A 20,927-nucleotide genomic window follows, 5' to 3' on the forward strand; every position below is an offset into this window, starting at 1 on the left:
CTTCTTCAGGCAGACGTACCACTATTAATGTAATTTGATGCCACGGGAGCTGCCCAAAATACATTTTGAATTCCTACAGAAAATCTAACAGAAATAATACACGTCAACCCCACTCAGGTGATTTGAGAAATCAAAATCATTCCAACCCTGAATTTTTTTTAAACATATTTTTTTGCAAAGGCTCAGTGAAATTAATATCGAAAATATTTTTAGTCATTGTATCTATTCTCAAAAATACAGATTTATACCTCTTCCAAGTTACCCAAATGCTCAGCACTCATTTCACTTCTCCCCCACAATAGCAAATCATAAAATATCAGTTTTTGGATAACGAAGTGTTAAGAGTATAATAAATGGGATGAGGTAAAATAATACTTATATACTCATGTAATAACTGCAGAAAATCTGTTTCAAACTGAGTATCTTAGGAAAGCAGTTATAGGTTTATCAGGGGATCAATGTTATTTACGCTCATCTGCTTTCACACTGCTAATCAGGTGTGGAATACTGCGTTCCCATTTGGGGTCGCTCACCACGCACTAAGCTGGAGAATACTCAACTGAATGCAACCATGTGCTTTACGTCAGGCACATTGCACCCTGCTTCCCTCCCATGGTTACCAGTTATCTGCAACACTGCTCCTACACATCTTCATCGTACAGATACAGTAGAAATATTGGTGAATACACTGTGGCAAAATCATATTGCCAATTCACTGATTTATCTATCCACCAGCAGCACAGGTCTCGAGACACCAAACCTTTCCTGATCCTTTGACTTTTCCTTACCAATTCGCTGCGTGGACAGCAAATGCTTCCATAAATCACTATCATCTTCAACCCGACAGTCAACCAGGATTCAACTAGTCACCTCATAGATGGGCATTTCTTAACTGGAACTGGACAGGGATAATAGGACACAAATCTTCACCAATGGGGCCTTTGATGACGACAAAGACAAATGTCCTAATGGTCAAATACAAACATATTCCTTGCCAGTGAATCATGCCCACTAGCAAAACTATCTGGTAGCAGACACGTTTTGCATGCTGGTGATAAAAATGCTCGAAGATGGTTGGAATTATATGCTGGGTTGGCATTCGCTAAATAAATTTCATTTTAATGCCATGAACCTCAGAGCTAACCCACAGCACTGATACAGAATGCATCTTTCTGAATCACTAGTAATCTAAAAAAAAGCTAAAACTTCCAAACATTACACACATCTACATCAACCTGTAAATTACCCCCTTCTGTGCAGACATTTCATCAAGGATCATAAATGTTCATTTAGCAACTTTTAACTATCTCACAACAAAACTGAAAAGACTAGGAGAAAGGGGAATAGCATAAAGGATTTTCTCAATGGAAGGAGTTTTACGTAATGCTATTTTAAATAAATAGTTGCTATGCTAGAACATCTGAATAGGCATTCAGCTTACACTTGACCTGTCTGAATTACAAGGTGATCAATGTCATTTAAGACTGATGTTCATCATGTCCTCCCCCACATTACCTCAGTCCACCACACCTCCCCCCCCCTCAAATCCCCACATTACCTGTGTCTACCACCCCCACATTTACCTGCGTCTTCCCAGCCTCTGCGAAGAACTGAACGGAGTCATACCCACTTACATACTGCTGGGGGAACCATGGCCGCGCTCTCCTAGATAGTTATTTAGTTTAATGTGATTAAGAACATGGTACATGAACACTTTCAAAAAGGATAAAAAAAGACACCAACCACTGGATGAATGCAAAAGGCTCAGCAGTGTATCCAGAAGGTATCTGATGATGGTGCGCAATTGCTCCGTAGAAGAATTCTGTATCAATTCTTTTGAATCGTATGTTTCTGGCAGAGTCTTCCTGCTGGATCCAAGAGCCACTCTAAGGCGTTGCACAGCGTGATGGGCCAGGTTTAGCTGAAGCTGCAACTGAATGCAATCCTGATATGCTGAAAAGACTTTGCTATCCTCCTCAACTGCTTTGTCAGGCTTCCGTAGAAAGTACTGAGCATTGTTAGCACTGTTCAGTGGAGGAAGGTCAATATTCTGCAACAAAGTTTCCAGCCGATGGCAAGCGAGGTTATACCTGTCAAAGCAAATTACGATTGATAAATAGGCTATACTTATTACCAAACACCCATGAATACATTAGTTCTAGTTTTGTCGTGGTTCTACCAAATATTTGAGTTTAATTTTTGATCTCCTTCCCATTTCCCCTCATTAATACCATCTTCCCTTCTAGACCACAAAAAGTTATTATTCTCAGACTGATTAACCAAGAAATGCACATTAGAGATATTGCAATCAACCATTTTAATGGGATGATTTTTTTTTAAAAAGCAACACTAATGGTAACCTCCCCTGCCTCGTCCTTACTCCAGAGATGGGGTTCCACAAACCCTGCCAACAATCTAGTACCTTGCCCAAGTGGCTAGCTAGCCTTCAGCTGTGAGTCTGCAACTAAACACATACGGAGCTCAATTCCATCCTCAGTCAACAACCCATTCATGTTACAGCAGTAGTCCCGGTATTGTGATCAAGACGGGCTCATTTCTTTTCACATTCCAACTGTTGAGGCAGTTGTAGCATCCCAGTTACCATCAGTGCACACAACGGACTTAATATTCTGTGTGGCTCAATACTCACTACACCAAAGTGTCATCAGAGCACACACCAATCCCAACTTGGTACGATACACATTAGCCATTCAAGTACAGCACTAGAACATTAAAAAGACCATTTCTTGTTTATTGAGAACGCTGAAATTTTAGTAGTACTTTTTCATTTGCATTTGTTGCAGGAAAAATTTACAAGTCGATGGGGAAATAGCAGGGGAGTGGGACCAATTGGATTCCATCAACTGTGTTTTTAAGAGTCAAGATTTCTGCATTTTGATTTCATTCAAGTTTGCAAACCAGTTTACAAAATGTTAAGCAGCAGAAAATGTATTTTGAAAGCAAAAAGTGACATTACTTTTACAGCTAGGAATAGTAGGGATTTCAGTGCTTCTCAGCTAGGGAATGAGGAAAGAAAATGGTCAGGGTTCCTGCTCCTGATCATTATGTGACCAATGCATTGGGCGACAATAGCAGACATGATTGTGATACACCCCTTCCCCATGATTAAATGGTCACAGGTCACTCATTGTCTCGGCCCATATGAGGAATGGCCCCTCACTGGAGTACTGGAGGATCACCAGCTCCAGTGGAAGCATGCCCTAGTATAAACCATCTTCAAGAAATGGGTAAAGGAAATAAAAGACCAGTCTATATCTGCACCAATATTCCCTGTAAAGTTTTGGCCCAGCGACCCCTTAAATGGGTTGCGCAGGCCATTCAAAATACGGCGCACGCGTGGTTTTTACATTGAAAAGTCAGCTTATGCAGGTTGCCTGGAGGATGTGCGGCCACATGCCCACGCAGCTTACAGGGTACATTGACATGCACCAATTAAAAAGATTAAACTAACCTGCACTGTATGTCTTCTTGAAGCGCTACCATCATTGTTAACTGCTGCTCCATTTCTGGCTGGCTCGCAGAATCACTTTCACCTTTTAAGGGATCATGTATTAACTTGATCTCACTTTCCCACGGCAAGATGTAGGTGTGCCCATAATACAGCCCCAGCGGTATTTTAGCTCTTGCATTTGTGCTGCCATAACGCCCAATCACCGTGATCTGCAAAGCAAATGGGAGGATTTGTTTTTTTTTAAAAATACAAGGCTTCATGAGCTTAGATTTTATTTCAAAAGAAACATACAAATAACACACACAACATGGCCTCTCTCCGCTCCTGATTCAGCGCATCTGCTGCCAAAACACTCATCCATCTGTGAACTCCAGGCTCGACTATTCCAGTGTGCTCCTGAACAGCCTCCCATCCTCCAACCTTCAGAAACTTCAGCTCATCCAAACTCTGCTACCCGTGTCTTATCGCATACTAAGTCCCACTGTGTTTGTGGACCAACCTTGGCTTCCAGACCCCCAACACCTCAAATTTAAAATTCTCATCCTTGTGTTTCATGGCAACACCCCTCCCTATCTCTATTACCTTTGGCAGCTCTGCACAGAGCGGACTTACAGTGGTTTGCTTGGGAATTTGGAGAAGAGGGGGAAGAAAGAGGGGGCAGACCGGAGCAGCGGCAGCAGCAAGCAGGCGGACAGCAACTCAACACAAGAGTAAAGTCAGAAACCAAAAGTGACGTCGGCACAAGGGAAGGAGCTGATTGGTGAATTGCCGGTGAGTGTTTTTTGTTGTCTGAGTGTTAAGTTTATTTTGTAGTTTAGTTTATAGTCAATTACCTAGCGGCATGGCAGGGCAACTCACCTGTGGAGTGCACATCCTGTGGCATGTGGGAAGTCTTGGACGCTTCGTGTGGCCTGGACGACCGTGTGTGCAGGAAGTGTCTCCAGCTGCAGCAACGCGAGCTCCGGGTTTCAGAGCTTCAGTGACAGCTGGAGTCACTGCGGTGCATCTGCAAGGCTGAGAATTGTGTGGCTAGCACGTTTCTAGAGGTGGTCACCCCACAGCAAAAGTGTGTGTGCAGGCAAGGGGGAAGTGGGTGACCACCAGACAGAAGAGGCAGGTAGGGCAGAAGTCCCAAGTGCATCTCACTCTACAAGCAGTATTCTGTTGAGTACTGGGTGAGGGCAATGGTGCCTCTGGGGAGTGCAGCCAGAGCCAAGTACACGGCACCACGGGTGGCTCAGCTGCACAGGGGTGGGGGAGGAAGAATGGAAGAGCAATAGTGGTTGGGGATTCAATAGTCAGGGGAGCAGATAGGAGTTTCTGCGGCTGCAGACGTGACTCTAGGATGGTATGTTGCCTCCCTGGTACCAGGGTCAAGGATGTCACCAAGCGGCTGCAAGACATGCTGGGGGGAGAGGGTGAACAGCCAGAGGTCATGGTCCAATGACATATGTAGAAAGAGAAATGAGGTGCTGCAGGCAGAGTTTAGGGAGCTAGGAGATTAAAAAGCAGGACCTCAAAAAGGTAGCAATTTCCAGGTTACTGCCAGTGCCACGTGCTAGTGAGTACAAAAATAGGAGAGAGAAGATGAATGTGGGGCTGGAGAGATGGTGCAGGTGGGAGGGCCTTAGATTGCTGAGGCATTGGGACAGTCTCTGGGGGAGGCGAGACCTGTACAAGCCAGAAGGGTTGCACCTCAACAGTGTCAGGACCAGTATACTCATGGGAGGATTTGCTAATGCTGTTGGAGAGGGTCTAAACTAGCTTGGCAGGGGGTTGGGAACCGGAGAATAGATTCACTGGGGGGAGAAGCAAAGCTAGAATTGAGCAGCAGAAAAGTAGAAAGTGAATTTGGAAGACAGAGAAAACAAGGGCTAGAAAATAAGACAACAAGGGAGTATAGGGAATAAAGCAGATGAGCTGAGAACACAGATAGACACTTGGCAGTACGATATTATAGCCATTACCGAGACATGGCTGAAAGGAGGACAGGTGTGGCAGCTCAACATTCCTGGTTACAGGATTTTCAGACGGGAGAGGGAGGGGGGTTAAAAAAAAGAGTGGGGTATTAATTAAAGAAACAATTACAGCTGTGAGAAGGGATGATGTTAGTGAGGTCATCAAATGAGGCCATATGGGTTGAATTGAAGAACAAAAAAGGGGGCAATCACACTACTGGAAGTGTACTATAGACCCCCAAACAGTTAGAGGGAGTTGGAAGAATATGTGGGTAAATTGCTGCGAAGTGCAAAAACTAGAGAGCTGTAATAGTGGGGGATTTCAACTACTCAGGGTTATAACTGCGGAAAAAAGCAGTGTGAATGGTACAGAGGATGCAGAATTCCTAAAATGCATTCAGGAGAACTTCTTTAGCCAGTATGTAACAAGCCCAACAAGGGAGGGGGCGGTTCTGGACTTGGTTTTGGAAAATGAAGAGGGATAGCTGGAAAGGGCATCAGTGAGAGAGCATTTTGGTGCTAGAGATTATAATTCTGTAAGATTTAGGGTAGTTATCTAAAAGGACAAAGGTGGATCAAGAAAAAAAAGAGTGCTCACTCGAGGTAAAGGCAATTTTGCTGAGCTGAGATGGGATTTGGCCAAAGTGGACTGGAGACAGCTACTTGATGGTAAATCAGTGTCAGAGCAGTGGGAGGCATTTAAGGAGGAGATCCTGAGGGTACAGAGCAAGTATGTTCCCTTAAAAAAAATAGGGGACTAACAAATCTAGAGCCCCCTGGACGTCAAGTGACATACAGGGTAAGATAAAGAAAAAAAGGGACGCTTATGACAGATTCCAAGAACTCAATACTGCAGAGATTCTAGGAGTATAAGTAGTGCAGGGGCGCAATTAAAAAAGATATCAGGAAAGCAAAGAGAGCATGAAAGAATGTTGACAAGTAAAATCAGGGAAAACCCAAACATGCTTTATATATACACGTTAAGAGCAAGAGGATAACGAGAGAAAGTGGGGCCTATTAGTGACCATAAAGGAAATGTCTGTGTGGAGGCAGAAGACGTGGGTATGATTATTAATGAATACTTTGCATTTGTTTTCATAAAAGAGAGGGGCAATGCAAACTTTGCAATGAGGAAGGAGGAGTGTGAAATATTAGACGAGATAAACAGTGAGAGAGGAAGTATTAAGCGGCTTAAGCAGCTTTGGAAGTGGATAAATCCCCAGGGCTGGATGCAATGTATCCCAGGTTGTTAAGAATGCAAAGAGGAAATAGTAGAGGCTCTAACCATCATTTTCCAATCCTCTCTGGCTTCAGGTGTGGTGGCAGAGGACTGCTAATGTTGTACCTTTGTTTAAGAAGGGAGAAAGGGATATACCGAGTAATTACAGGCCAGTCAGCCTAACCTTCAGTGGTGGAAAAAGTATTGGAAAAAATCCTGAGGGACAGGATAAATCTTCATTTAGAAGGACATGGATTAATCAAGGACAGTCAACATGGAATTATTAAGAGGTCATGTCTGACTAACTTGATTGAATTTTGCGAGGAGGTAACCAGGAGGGTCAATGAGGGCAGTGCAAATGATGTGTATAGTGTTCGTGGTCGGCGAGAGGCAGGAGATTGCTGAGGCAGGCCTGTAAAGGCCAGCCGGTGCAGCTGCAGCAAGGAGGCAAAAAGTAGTAGAAAGAAATCGAAAGGTGACGTCACAGCCAAGGGGGTAAGTGATTGGCAAGTAGCTTTTCTATTTCTTTATCAGTAAGTAACCCAAGGGTCAAGTCATGGCAGGACAGCTCGGACACGTGTTATGCTCCTCCTATACTATGTGGGAACTCGGACACTTCCGGTGTCCCAGACGACAACATGTGCTGGAAGTGTATCCGCCTGCAGCTCCTGACGGACCGCATTGCAGCACTGGAGCTGCGGGTGGATTCACTCTGGAGCATCCACGATGCTGAGAATGACGTGAATAGCACGTTTAGTGAGTTGGTCTTACCACAGGTAAAGGGTACACAGCCAGATAGTGAATGGAAGACCAACAGGAAGAGCAGTGCAAGGAAGGTAGTGCAGGGATCCCCTGCGGTCATCCCCCTGCAAAACAGATACACCGCTTTGAGTACTGTTGAGGGGGATGACTCATCAGGGGAGAGCAGCAGCAGCCAAGTTCATGGCATCGTGGCTGCCTCTGCTGCACAGGAGAGCAGGAAAAAGAGGAGAGCGATAGTGATAGGGGATTCAATTGTAAGGTGAATAGATAGGAGTTTCTGCGGCCGCAACCGAGACTCCAGGATGGTATGTTGCCTCCCTGGTGCAAGGGTCAAGGATGTCTCGGTGCGGATGCAGCACATTCTAAAAAGGGAGGGTGAATAGCCAGTTGTCGTGGTGCACATAGGTACCAATGATATAGGTAAAAAACGGGATGAGGTCCTACGAGACTAATTTAAAAAAAATAGGACTTCAAAAGTAGTAATCTCAGGATTGCTACCACTGCCACGTGCTAGTCAGAGTAGGAACCGCACGATAGCTCAGATGAATAAGTGGCTTGAGCAGTGATGCAGAAGGGAGCGATTCAAATTCCTATGGCATTGGAACCGGTTCTGGGGGAGGTGGGACCAGTACAAACCGGACGGTCTGCACCTGGGCAGGACCGGAACCAATGTCCTAGGGGGAGTGTTTGCTAGAGCTGTTGGGGAGAAGTTAAACTAATATGGCAGGGGAATGGGAACCTATGCAGGGAGACAGAGGGAAATAGAAGCACGGCAGAAGCAAAAGATAGAACGTAGAATAGTAAAAGTGGAAGGCAGAGAAACGCAGGGCAAAAATCAAAAAGGGCCACATTACAGCAAAATTCTAAAAGGGCAAAGTGTGTTAAAAAGACAAGCCTGAAAGCTCTGTGCCTCAATGAGAGGAGTATTTGGAATAAGATGTACAAATTAACTGCGCAGATAGCAGTTAACGGATACGATGTGATTGGCATCACGGAGACATGGCTCCAGGGGGACCAAGGCTGGGAACTCAACATCCAAGGTTATTCAGCATTTAGGAAGGACAGAAAGGAAAAGGAGGCAGGGTGGCGTTGCTGGTTAAAGAGGAAATTAATGCAATTGTAAGGAAGGACATTAGCTTGGATGATGTGGAATCGGTATGGGTGGAGCTACGGAATACCAAAGGGCAGAAAACACTAGTGAGAGTTGTGTACAGGCCACCAAATAGAAGAAGTGAGGTTGGGGATTGCATCAAACAAGAAATAAGGGATGTGTGCAATAAAAGGTACAGCAGTAATCATGGGCGACTTGAATCTACATATTGATTGGGCTAACCGAACTGGTAGCAATGCGGTGGAGGAGGATTTCCTGGAGTATATTAGGGATGGTTTTCTCGACCAATATGTCGAAAAATCAACCACAGAGCTGGCCATCCTAGACTGGGTGATGTGTAAGAAGGGACTAATTAGCAATCTTGTTATGTGAGGCCCCTTGGAGAAGAGTGACCATAATATGGTAGAATTCTTTATTAAGATGGAGAGTGACAAAGTTAATTCGGAAACTAGGGTCCTGAACTTAAGGAAAGGTAACTTCGATGGTATGAGGTATGAAGTGGCTAGAATAGACTGGCAAAAGATACTAAAAGGGTTGACGTTGGATAAGCAATGGCAAACATTTAAAGATCACATGGATAAACTTCAGCAATTGTACATCCCTGTCTGGAGTAAAAACAAAAACAGGGAAGCTGGCTCAACCATGGCTAACAAGGGAAATTAAGAATAGTGGTAAAGCCAAGAAAGAAGCATATAAATTAGCCAGAAAAAGCAACAAACCTGAGGACTGTGAGAAATTTAGAATTCAGCAGAGGAGAACTAAGGGTTTAATTAAGAGGGGGAAAATAGAGCACGAAACAAAGCTTGCAGGGAACAAAAACTGACTGCAAAAGCTTTTACAAATATATGTTAAAAGAAAAAGATTAGTGAAGACAAACGTAGGTCCCTTGCAGTCGGATTCAGGCAAATTTATAATGGGGAACAAATAAATGGCAGACCAAGTGAACCAATACTTCGGTTCTCTCTTCACGAAGGAAGACACAAATAACCTTCCGGAAGTACTAGGGGACAGTGGGTCTTAGTGAGAAGAAGGAACTGAAAGATATCCTTATTAGGCGGGAAATTGTGTTAGGGAAATTGAGGGGATTGAAGGCCGATAAATCGCCGGGGCCTGATAGTCTGAATCCCAAAGTACTTAAGGAAGTAGCCCGAGAAATAGTGGATGCATTGGTGATCATTTTCCAATAGTCTATCGACTCTGCATCAGTTCCTATGGACTGGAGGGTAGCTAATCTAACACCACTTTTTAAAAAATGAGGGAGACACAAAATGGGTAATTATAGACCGGTTAGCCTGACATCAGTAGTGGGGAAATGTTGGAATCAATCATTAAGGATGAAATAGCAGCACATTTGGAAAGCAGTGACAGGATCGGACCAAGTCAGCATGGATTTATGAAAGGGAAATCGTGCTCGACGAATCTTCTGGAATTTTTTGAGGATGTAATGAGTAGAGTGGCAAGGGAGAACCAGTGGATGTGGTGTATTTAGACTTTCAAAAGGCTTTTGACAAGGTCCCGCACAAGAGATTGGTGTGCAAAATCAAAGCGCATGGTATTGGGGGTAATGTACTGACGTGGATAAAGAACTGGTTGGCAGACAGGAAGCAGAGTCGGGATAAACGGGTCCTTTTCAGAATGGCAGGCAGTAACTAGTGGTGTGCCGCAGGGCTCAGTGCTGGGACCCCAGCTCTTTACAATATACATAAACGATTTAGATGAAGGAATTGAGTGTAATATCTCCAAGTTTGCGGATGACACTCAACTGGGTGGCGGTGTGAGCTGTGAGGAGGAGTCTAAGAGGCTGCAGGGTGACTTGGATAGGTTAGGTGAGTGGGCAAATGCTTGGCAGATGCAGTATAATGTGGATAAATGTGAGGTTATCCATTTTGGGGGCAAAAACACGAAGGCAGATTATCTGAATGGCGGCAGATTAAGAAAAGGGGAGGTGCAACGAGACCTGGTTCATCAGTCACAAAGTGGGCATGCAGGTACAGCAGGAGGTGAAGGCAGCAAATGGTATGTTGGCCTTCATAGCTAGGGGATTTGAGTATAGGAGCAGGGAGGTCTTACTGCAGTTGTACAGGGCCTTGGTGAGGCCTCACCTGGAATATTGTGTTCAGTTTTGGTCTCCTAATCTGAGGAAGGACGTTCTTGTTAATGAGGGAGTGCAGCGAAGGTTCACCAGACTGATTCCAGGAATGGCTGGACTGTCATAAGAGGAGAGACTGGATCAACTGAGTCTTTATTCACTGGAGTTTAGAAGGATGAGGGGGGATCTCAAAGAAACGTTTAAGATTCCGACAGGACTGGACAGGTTAGATGCGGGAAGAATGTTCCCGATGTTGGGAAAGTCCAGAACCAGGGGACATAGTCTGAGAATAAGGGGTAGGCCATTTAGGACTGAGATGAGGAGAAACCTCTTCACTCAGAGTTGTTAACCTATGGAATTTCCTGCCACAGAGAGTTGTTGATGCCAGTTCATTGGATATATTCAAGAGGGAGTTAGATATGGCCCTTACGGCTAAGGGGATCAAGGGGTATGGAGAGAAAGCAGGAAAGGAGTACGGAGGGAATGATCTTATTGAAACATAGAAAATAGGTGTAGGAGTAGGCCATTCAGCCCTTCGAGCCTGCAGCACCATTCAATAAGATCATGGCTGATCATGCAACTTCAGTACCCCTTCCCTGCTTTCTCTCCATACCCCTTGATCCCCTTAGCCATCGGGTCCATATCAAACTCCCTCTTGAATATATCCAATGAACTGGCATCAACAACTCTCTGCGGCAGGGAATTCCACAGGTTAACAACTCTGACTGAATCAGTTTCTCCTCATCTCAGTCCTAAATGGCCTACCCCTTATCCTAAGACTGTGTCACCTGGCTCATGGACTTCCCCAACATCGGGAACAATCTACCCGCATCTAACCTGTCCCGTCCTGTCAGAATCTTGTATGTTTCTATGACATCCCCCCTCATCCTTCTAAACTCCAATGTATAAAGGCCCAGTTGATCCAGTTTCTCCTCTTATGACAGTCCAGCCATCCCTGGAATCAGTCTGGTGAACCTTCACTGCACTCCCTCAATAGCAAGAATGTCCTTCCTCAGATTAGGAATATTCCAGATGGGGCCTCACCAAGGCCCTGTACAACTGCAGCAAGACCTCCCTGCTCCTATACTCAAATCCCCTAGCTATGAAGGCCAACATACAATTGCCTTCTTTACCGCCTGCTGTACCTGTATGTCAACTTTCAATGATTGATGAATCATGACACCCAGGTCTCGTTGCACCTCCCCCTTTCTTAATCTGCCGCCATTCAGATAATATTCTGCCTTGGCGTTTTTGCCCCCAAAGTGGATAACCTCACATTTATCCACATTATACTGCATCTGTCATGCATTTGCCCACTCACTTGACCTGTCCAAGTCACCCTGCAGCCTCTTAGCATCCTCCTCACAGCTCACGCTGCCACCTAGTTTAGTGTCATCTGCAAACTTGGAGATATTACACTCAATTACTTCATCCAAATCATCGCTGTATATTGTAAAGAGCTGGGGTCCCAGCACTGAGCCCTGTGGCACTCCACTAGTTACTGCCTGCCATTCTGAAAAGGACCCGTTTATCCCGACTCTCTGCTTCCTGTCTGCCAACCAGTTCTCTATCCACGTCAGTATATTACCCCCAATACCATGTGCTTTGATTTTGCACATCAATCTCTTGTGTGGGACCTTGTCAAAAGCCTTTTGAAAGTCCAAATACATCACATTCACTGGTTCTCCCTTGTCCACTCTACTAGTTACATCCTCAAAAAAATCCAGAAGATTTGTCAACCTTCATAAATCCATGCTGACTTGGACTGATCCTGTCACTGCTTTCCAAATGCGCTGCTATTTCATCCTTAATAACTGATTCCAACATTTTCCCCACCACTGATGTCAGGCTAACCGGTCTATAATTACCCTCCCTTTTTAAAAAGTGGTGTTACATTAGCTACCCTCCAGTCCATAGGAACTGATCGAGTTGATGGACTGTTGGAAAATGATCACCAATGCATCCACTATGTCTAGGGCCACTTCCTTTAGTCTGCGATGCAGACTATCAGGCCCCGGGGATTTATCGGCCTTCAATCCCATCAATTTCCCGCCTAATAAAGATATCCTTCAGTTCCTCCTTCTCGCTAGGCCCTCTGTCCTAGTACTTCCGGAAGGTTACTTGTGTCTTCCTTTTTGAAGACAGAACCAAAGTATTTGTTCAATTGGTCTACCATTTCTTTGTTCCCCATTATAAATTCACCTGAATCTGACTGCTTGGGACCTAAGTTTGTTTCACTAATCTTTTTCTCTTCACATATTTGTAGAAGCTTTTGCAGTCAGTTTTTACGTTCCCGGCAAGCTTCTTCTCGTACTCTATTTTCCCCCTCTTTGTCCTCCTCTGCTGAATTCTAAATTTCTCCCAGTCCTCAGGTTTGCTGCTTTTTCTGGCCAATTTATATGACTCTTCCTTGGATTTAACACTATCCTTAATTTCCCTTGTTAGCCACGGTTTAGCCACCTTCCCCGTTTTTTATTTTTACTCCAGACAGGGATGTACAATTGCTGAAGTTCATTCATGTGATCTTTAAATGTTTGCCATTACTTATCCACCGTCAACCCTTTAAGTACCATTTGCCCGTCTATTCTAGCCAATTCACACCTCAAACCATCGAAGTTACCTTTCCTTAAGTTCAGGACCCCAGTTTCAGAATTAAGTGTGTCACTCTCCATCCTAATAAAGAATTCTACCATCTTATGGTCACTCTTCCCCAAGGGGTATCGCACAACAAGATTGCCAATTAGTCCCTTCTCATTACACATCACCCAGTCTAGGATGGCCAGCTCCCTAGTTGGTTCCTCGACATATTGGTCTAGAAAACCATTCCTAATATACTCCAGGAAATCCTCCTCCACCGCATTGCTACCGGTTTGGTTAGCCCAATCAATATGTAGATTAAAGACACCCATGATAACTGCTGTACCTTTATTGCATGCATCCCTAATTTCTTGTTTGATGCTGTTCCCAACCTTACTACTACTACTGTTCGGTGGTCTGTACACAACTCCCACTCGCATTTTCTGCCCCTTGGTATTCCGTAGCTCCACCCATACAGATTCCACATCATCCAAGCTAATGTCCTTTCTTACCATTGCATTAATTTCCTCTTTAATCAGCAATGCCACCCCACCACCTTTTCCTTCCTGAATATTGAATACCCCTGGATGTTGCGTTCCCAACCTTGGTCACCCTGGAGCCATGTCTCCGTGATGCCAATTACATCATACCAGTTAACTGCTATCTGCGCAGTTTGTCCACCTTATTCCGAATACTCCTCGCATTGAGGCAGAGCCTTCAGGCTGGTCTTTCTAACACACTTTGCCCTATTAGAATTTTGCTGTCATGTGGCCCTTTTTGTTTTTTGCTTTAGGTTTCTCTGCCCTCCAATTTTACTTTTCTTCTTTCTATCTTTTGCTTCTGCCCCCATTCTACTTTCCTCTGTCTCCCTGCATAGGTTCCCACTCCCCTGCCATATTAGTTTAACTCCTGCCCAACAGCACTAGCAAACACTCCGCCTAAGACATTGATTCCAGCCCTGCCGAGGTGCAGACCGTCCGGTTTGTACTGGTCCCAACTCCCCCAGAACCGGTTCCAATGTCTCAGGAATTTGAATCCCTCCCCCTTGCACCACTGCTCAAGCCACGTATTCATCTGAGCTATCCTGCGATTCCTACTCTGACTAGCACGTGGCACTGGTAGCAATCCTGAGATTACTACTTTTGAGATCCTACTTTTTAAATTTAGCTCCTAGCTCCCTAAATTCATCTTGTAGGACCTCACCCCGTTTTTTACCTATATCGTTGGTATCTATATGCACAACCACAACTGGCTGTTCACCCTCCCTTTTCATAATGCCCTGCACCCACTCCGAGACATCCTTGACCCTTGCACCAGGGAGGCAACATACCATCCTGGAGTCTCGGTTGCGACCGCAGAAACGTCCATCTATTCCCCTTACAATTGAATCCCCTATCACTATAGCTCTCCCACTCTTTCCTGCTCTCCTGTGCAGCAGAGCCACCCATGGTGCCATGAACTTGACTGCTGCTGCCCTCCCCTGGTGAGTCATCCCTCCCAAACAGTACCCAAAGTGGTGCATCTGTTTTGCAGGGGGATGACGCAGGGGACCCCTGCACTATCTTCCTTGCACTGCTCTTCCTATTGGTCACCCATTCCCTATCTGGTTGTGTACCCTTTACCTGTGGCAAGACCAACTCACTAAACGTGCTATTCACGTCATTCTCAGCATCATGCATGCTCCAGAGTGAATCCATCTGCAGCTCCAGTGCCGCAATGCGGTCCGTCAGGACCTGCAACCGGATACACTTCTCGCACACGTAGTCGTCAGGGACACCGGAAACGTCCCTGACTTCCCACATAGTACAGGAGGAGCATAACACATGTCCGAGCTCTCCTGCTATGACTTAACCCCTAGATAAACTTCATTTGGCAACAATGCTAAAAGTTACACTGATAAAGAAAAAGAAAAACTACTTTCCAATCACCAACCAATCACTTACCCCCTTGGCTGTGACATCACCTTTAGATTTCTTTCCACTTCTTTTTTGCCTCCCTGCTGCAGCTCCCGGCTGGCCTCTCCTCGCTCTCCCGCTCCCCGACTGCTGCTGATGGGCCTCTCCTCTGAACTGCCTGCTCGACGCTGCTCCTCCTCCTCACTCTCCCACTCCCTGACCACACTTAAAAAGGGACAGCTCCACACACTGAATCTAACAGCAGCTGAGAGTTAGATGTAAAATGTGTAATTGATGATCAGAGTTGTGTACATGCAATAAGCAAGGAAAGGTTGCGCGACTGCGATCGGAGCTACAGGTTATTTACAAGTAATGAAACGTCGTGCGATGCAGGATTTCAACTGCATACTGTCAATGCAGCGGGCAAACACCCATCGGGAGCACACAGGTCCAGCGACTATCCAATGCGGTCATCTGCGTCCCTGGGACCAGAGCGATGCACCACGGAGTGTGGCCACAAGCAGCTAACATATACAAGCTGAAGTGCAAGCGATCTCAGGAGGGCAACGGCATCGATACCCTGCCCCCGATCGGCTCCACTTCTCAGGCACCTGATGGCACACGAGCCTGAAAGAGCAAACTGCGCTGAGGCTCAGCCCCCAGACCCTATCTCCACCAGGGCTACACCCGGGAACGAAAGGTCACCCGCAACGGTTCTCCCAAAGGGGACTGGGACCAGCCAGGATCCCAAACCAAGTAACGCCCAGGCAAGTGAGTCAGCACTGCTCCTCAGGGAGCAGCAGCGACCCAGGGTGCAAGGAAAGGACAGGGACGTCACAGGCATCTGTGAACCTACCCGCCGCTAGAAGCAACGGCAAAAGCCCCGAGCAGGCAACTTGAGCCAACCGGGTTCCCACTGCCAGCACTGGGCACCGCGCCGCCACCAGATTACCTGGACACCATCCAGCAGTTCTGGCACTAGTTTGTCCTCACACACTGATGCTGACCCCGGCACGGACTCCAAATATATTCCATGTATGTACCTCACCATTCAAATGTACTCACCTCACCACGGTACCACGAATGTAATACTGTAAATGCAAATTTTTTTTGGACTTGAATGTATATGAATGTAATGAGCCTATGGCACAATCTGTATGTGGTGGTGAGGGGGGCGGGGAAGAAAGAGAATGGCGTGGTCATGGACACACAAATATAAACCACCAGCAACTCTACTGCCAACGATACACCACCTGCTCACCAAAGATGGAAACCACCCTCCAAGGTCAACCAGATTGTGCTCTGGGCTTGGCTCTGTCAATACAATGGCGATTTGCACTAAAAACTTGGGGGAGAGTGATGTTATGTATCTTGCATGGTTACTGCTTGTACTATTACAAGGTGTGCCACCAGAGGGCACTGCAGTGGGAGACTTGTAGGTTACCTGTACAGGTGTGCGATGCCTAGTATAAAAGGCAGGCCACCATGTGTAATCCTCACTCTGGAGTTACATTAAATGGACTAAGGTCACTACAGTTCAAGTACAATACGTTGTCCCGTGGAGTCATTATTAGAGCATCTGAAGACATAAGAATATCAATTTACTGGTCAGGTGGGCAGAATAGTGGCAAATGGAATTCAATCCAGAGAAGTATGAGGTAATGCATTTGGGGAGGTCTGACAAGGCAAGGGAATACACATTAAATGATATGACACTGAAAAGTGTAGAGGAACAAAGGGACCTTATAGTGCAGGCCCACAGATCCCTGAAGGTAGCAGGCCAGGTAGATAAGGTGGTTAAGAAGGCATATGTAATACTTGCCTTTATTAGTCGAGGCATGGAATACAAGAGCAAGTCAATTTTGCTTGAACTGTATAAAACACTGGTTTGGCAGCAGCTGGAGTACTGTGTGCAGTTCTGGTCACCACATTACAGGAAAGATGTGATTGCACTGGAAAGGGTGCAGAGGAGATTTACAAGAATGTTCCCTGGACTGGAGAATTTTGGCTATGAGAAAAGATTGGAGATGCTGGGTCTGTTTTCTTTGGAACACAGGAGGCTGAGGGGAGACTTCATTGAGGTATATAAAATTGAGGGGCCTGGAATGAGTGGATAGGAAGGACCAGTTTCCTTTGGCAGAGCGGTCAACAACCAGAGGGGACATAGATTTAAAGAAATTGGGGGGAGGTTTAGAGGATATATGAGGGGAAATGTCTTCACCCAGAGGGTAGTTGGGGTCTGGAACTCATTGCCTGAAAGGGTGCTAGAGACAGAAACCCTCATTACATTTAAAAAATACTTGGATGTGCACTTAAAGTGCTGTAATCTACAGGGCTACGGACCAAGAGCTATTAAGTGGGATTCGGACCATAGCTCTTGGTCAGCCAGCGCAGACACAATGTGCCGAAATGGCCTCCTTCGGTGCTGTAAATTTCTATGATTCTACGAGTGCATCCAACATGCATGCTGAAACCACACAACCCCCCCTCTTCATTTTCAGTCGTGCCTTGAGTTATCCAAGCTCTGGAATTCTGTCCCTAAATATCTCCACCCAACTTTCCTTCTTTAAGATCCTCCCTAAAACCCAACCTCTGAGCTGAAGTTATTAGATGCAGTAATTAAGAGCTTATTCAATGTCGATTTTTGTCTGATTATACTTGTGAGGCACCTTGAGATGTTTCTTTATGTTAACGATGCTATACAAGTGCAAGTTGTTGTTGTTCCATTTAGTTTAACAGGGTGCATACCTTCATGAACCTGCAAACAGGTGGCGGCAATAAATCATGAAGAATCAATGAATGTGTACTAATATCTGTGGCCACCACTAAACGTCTTCCATCTACTTCTTCGCCCAAAGTCCAAATGTCGATTGATAAAGATGCCAGGTCTGCACAGGTTGGAATCAATATATCGGTCAAGAGTATTGGTCTCCCAAAGTCCAGCGTCACAAACCTTCTTGCCCCTAAATCGGAAAAACAAAACCCAATTTAAATTGCCTAACTCAAAGATTTCTTCGGTACAACAAAATGCCCAGATGATCATTGTACCAAGGATATGCAACAAGAAAATTTAAAGACAAGCATGGGATTATTAAAATTAATACTTTGTTCAGTATATAACAAGGTTCTGTAACAGGCGTGCATCGGAGAATTGAAACAGGGAGGAAAGTAAACTACAAAAGGAAAAAAAAAAAGCTATGCTATTAAAACTGAACTGCCATTAAAATTATTCTCCTTCCTTTCCTCAGCAAAATGCCCTCAACCTCAAAAAGTGGACATGACTTAAAAGTAACAGGTAGAGCACCAATAGCTCAACTATTAAAATCAGCGGGTACTTTTGTTGCACAAGGCAGGAAAGTCCCAGGTTCAATCTGTGGTCTGTGCTGGTAAATGATCTCAACCAAGGTGACAAGTAGGGGCACAAGTGGCTAGGGAAGGAAAAAAAATTCAGCCAGAATTCACACTTCTGACAGCCAGCCTTGGATCTCTGCTGGAAGGTGAGTGCACATGGACATCAGGCGAGGACAGCACCAAGCTCATCTGTGCTGCACTTCCTGATCAAATAGCCTGCCTACATTATCTGTTTGGGCTCACATGAAAAATGGTCATTTGCATGATGCAACAAGACAACAGACACTTGAAAAAAAAAGTGCAGCAGTTGTTGCATTCAGGGGAGGAAGCAAGAAAAATAAATGGTTTATACAGCTCTGAAATATTACAGTGTAGGGTAACTAATTGTTATAACTACAAAAAGTTTCTGTACCTGAGTGCATGCGTTCAATGATGATAGATTGATGCGGTGGAGGCTGAAGTAAGTGAGAAGCATGAGAAATTGCTAGCGCCAGACCAGTCCCCAGAGGACTCTGCAAAAAAGTAACACATTTTGTAGAGTTAACAACCAAAATCAATTGATAAAACATTACAAGAATCTGGTACAAACACCTATGCTTTGGGTGTGAAACTATCATGCAACCCCAAACATATTCCTGGCAGTGCTCTTCAAACAGACCAGCTGAAAACAAAAATGAATTATACGTGCCCATTACGTAGTTTCTTACCTCACATTATGCATATAAAATGCAGAAATAAAGCATGCTGCATGACATCCAACATTCAGCAAATAACAATTTGCAAATTATTAACCTTCTAAGTTTCTGTTTAAAGATTGCAAGGTGACACGGAAATATCACAGGCAAATAGCAGGCAAGCATTGCGCGTGACACAATGCAGAGATCAGCAACAGAAAGTGCCTTTTCTGTAACTGAGCAACCAAAACCGTACACAGTACTCCAATTATGCCGTGTACCAATTGATTCCCTCTTTACTCATGCACTCTAAACCCCTATTTAAAAACCCAAAATGCTATTGGCTTTTTCAACCAGCACACTCACTTTCAATAAATTATATATTTGAACCCAAGTGTCTCTGGTCATCCATACCATTCAATGTCTTTTTTTTTTTTAAGTGCATACTCTCCATTTCTAATTTTTCCTCCAAAAAATCCATTACCTCATATTTGTCAGCAAATTTCCATATTGTTTGCCCTATACCCAAATACAAATCATCTGTATATAAATCGACAAGAACAAAATAGGCCTAGCACTGTCCGCTGGGATACACCTCTAGCTACCGTTCTCCAATTCACACAACACCTGCCAACACTAATCATTTGTTTCCAGTCCAACAAATTTCTACCTATGCTGCTACATTTCCTCACATCAAATTTCGTAACAAGCCTTCTCAAAACCATCTTATGGAACACCTGGTGAAAATCCATGTATGCATCCTCTCAGTTTAATTTACTGCAGCAGGTAGTTTTTTTTTAAAAAAGTTAAATTGGAACTGTATGCAATTGATAGTTAATTGATTTCTAAAGCCTACTTATATTTAAATATGCACAATTTTTTTTTAAAAATTGTGATTTCCCGAAACATACCGTTTTGGACTTGTTGGTATTTTTTGAATGAATGGCCACAGTGACTGGATGAGGATCAATAACTGAGCCAGGAAAGAGCTGTGCTAACTCTGCACTGATTGCTGCAGAGACTGCCTCATTGGGTGGCGTTAATGGCGGAGTCATGAACAACGGCGTTGTTTTTGGAGTGGGAGGAATGACATCAGCAGGATGTATGAAAAAGCCAGGAGCTGTGGAGGCACTAGAAGGCACTGAGTTGTGAATAGGTCCGACTCCAGGTGCTGCCGCTGCTACTGCTGCTGCCGTAGTCTGATGCAACTTGGCTTCCAGCTTGGCTTTCTGTTATATTTAAAAGAAGAGTAGTCCATTAAACTACCTTATCACAGCTCGTCAGGTTTCCAATTATAACTTAGAACACAGAAAAATGAGATTTGGTTTTAGGATCCGAGCTTGTGAGAAGCAACTATCCCTGCTATTATCCATCCTAAAACCAGGTTTTCCCATAAACAACACAATAATACAAAACTAAATATTGACATTTCGTTTGTGCATCAAAGTGCTGCTAGGTGTATCACTAACTAGATTAAGTGTCAAGGTAACATGTTAACTACATTAGGAGGCAGGTAAAATTAGGCCCACCAAATTTTATTCACGGTTTCCGGAATTCACAAATACTATTAAAACTTCACTGCTCACCTGCTGCTGAAGTTTTAGCAACTGCTGTTGTTTCTCTTGAAGAACCTGTAGCTGTTGCTCTGCTGAAGCCATAGCATGGGAGAGGGACTGAAGGGCTACTTGAGCTGCTGAACTCAGTGCTGTTGAGGCTTCTCCTACTGTACCGGTTGTAAGCCCACCCACTGCTGTTGTAAGTCCAAAGCCAGTCACTAGATAGGAGGAAAGCAGAAACGTTCACATAAGTTATAATACAA

At 44.7% G+C, this 20,927-nt stretch overlaps 1 protein-coding gene across 5 annotated transcripts in view; it reads right to left on the reverse strand.

The window, feature by feature from the left end:
• Positions 1–20,927, reverse strand: part of birc6 (baculoviral IAP repeat containing 6) — a 326,307-nt gene that overhangs the window by 215,460 nt on the left and 89,920 nt on the right. For 4 of the 5 annotated variants that reach the window (XM_070889262.1, XM_070889260.1, XM_070889259.1 and 1 more), the window contains 6 exons: positions 20,695–20,882; positions 20,020–20,337; positions 18,847–18,946; positions 17,832–18,046; positions 3,473–3,681; positions 1,744–2,090 (listed from right to left, as the gene is read on the reverse strand). In XM_070889262.1, coding sequence (XP_070745363.1) covers positions 1,744–2,090; positions 3,473–3,681; positions 17,832–18,046; positions 18,847–18,946; positions 20,020–20,337; positions 20,695–20,882 — 1,377 coding nt within the window. The remainder of the gene's footprint in view (positions 1–1,743; positions 2,091–3,472; positions 3,682–17,831; positions 18,047–18,846; positions 18,947–20,019; positions 20,338–20,694; positions 20,883–20,927) is intronic. The other variant, XM_070889261.1, reaches the window with a different exon arrangement.

Source organism: Pristiophorus japonicus, chromosome 9, assembly GCF_044704955.1.
Source record: "Pristiophorus japonicus isolate sPriJap1 chromosome 9, sPriJap1.hap1, whole genome shotgun sequence".
NCBI classification, from domain to species: Eukaryota; Metazoa; Chordata; class Chondrichthyes; family Pristiophoridae; genus Pristiophorus; species Pristiophorus japonicus.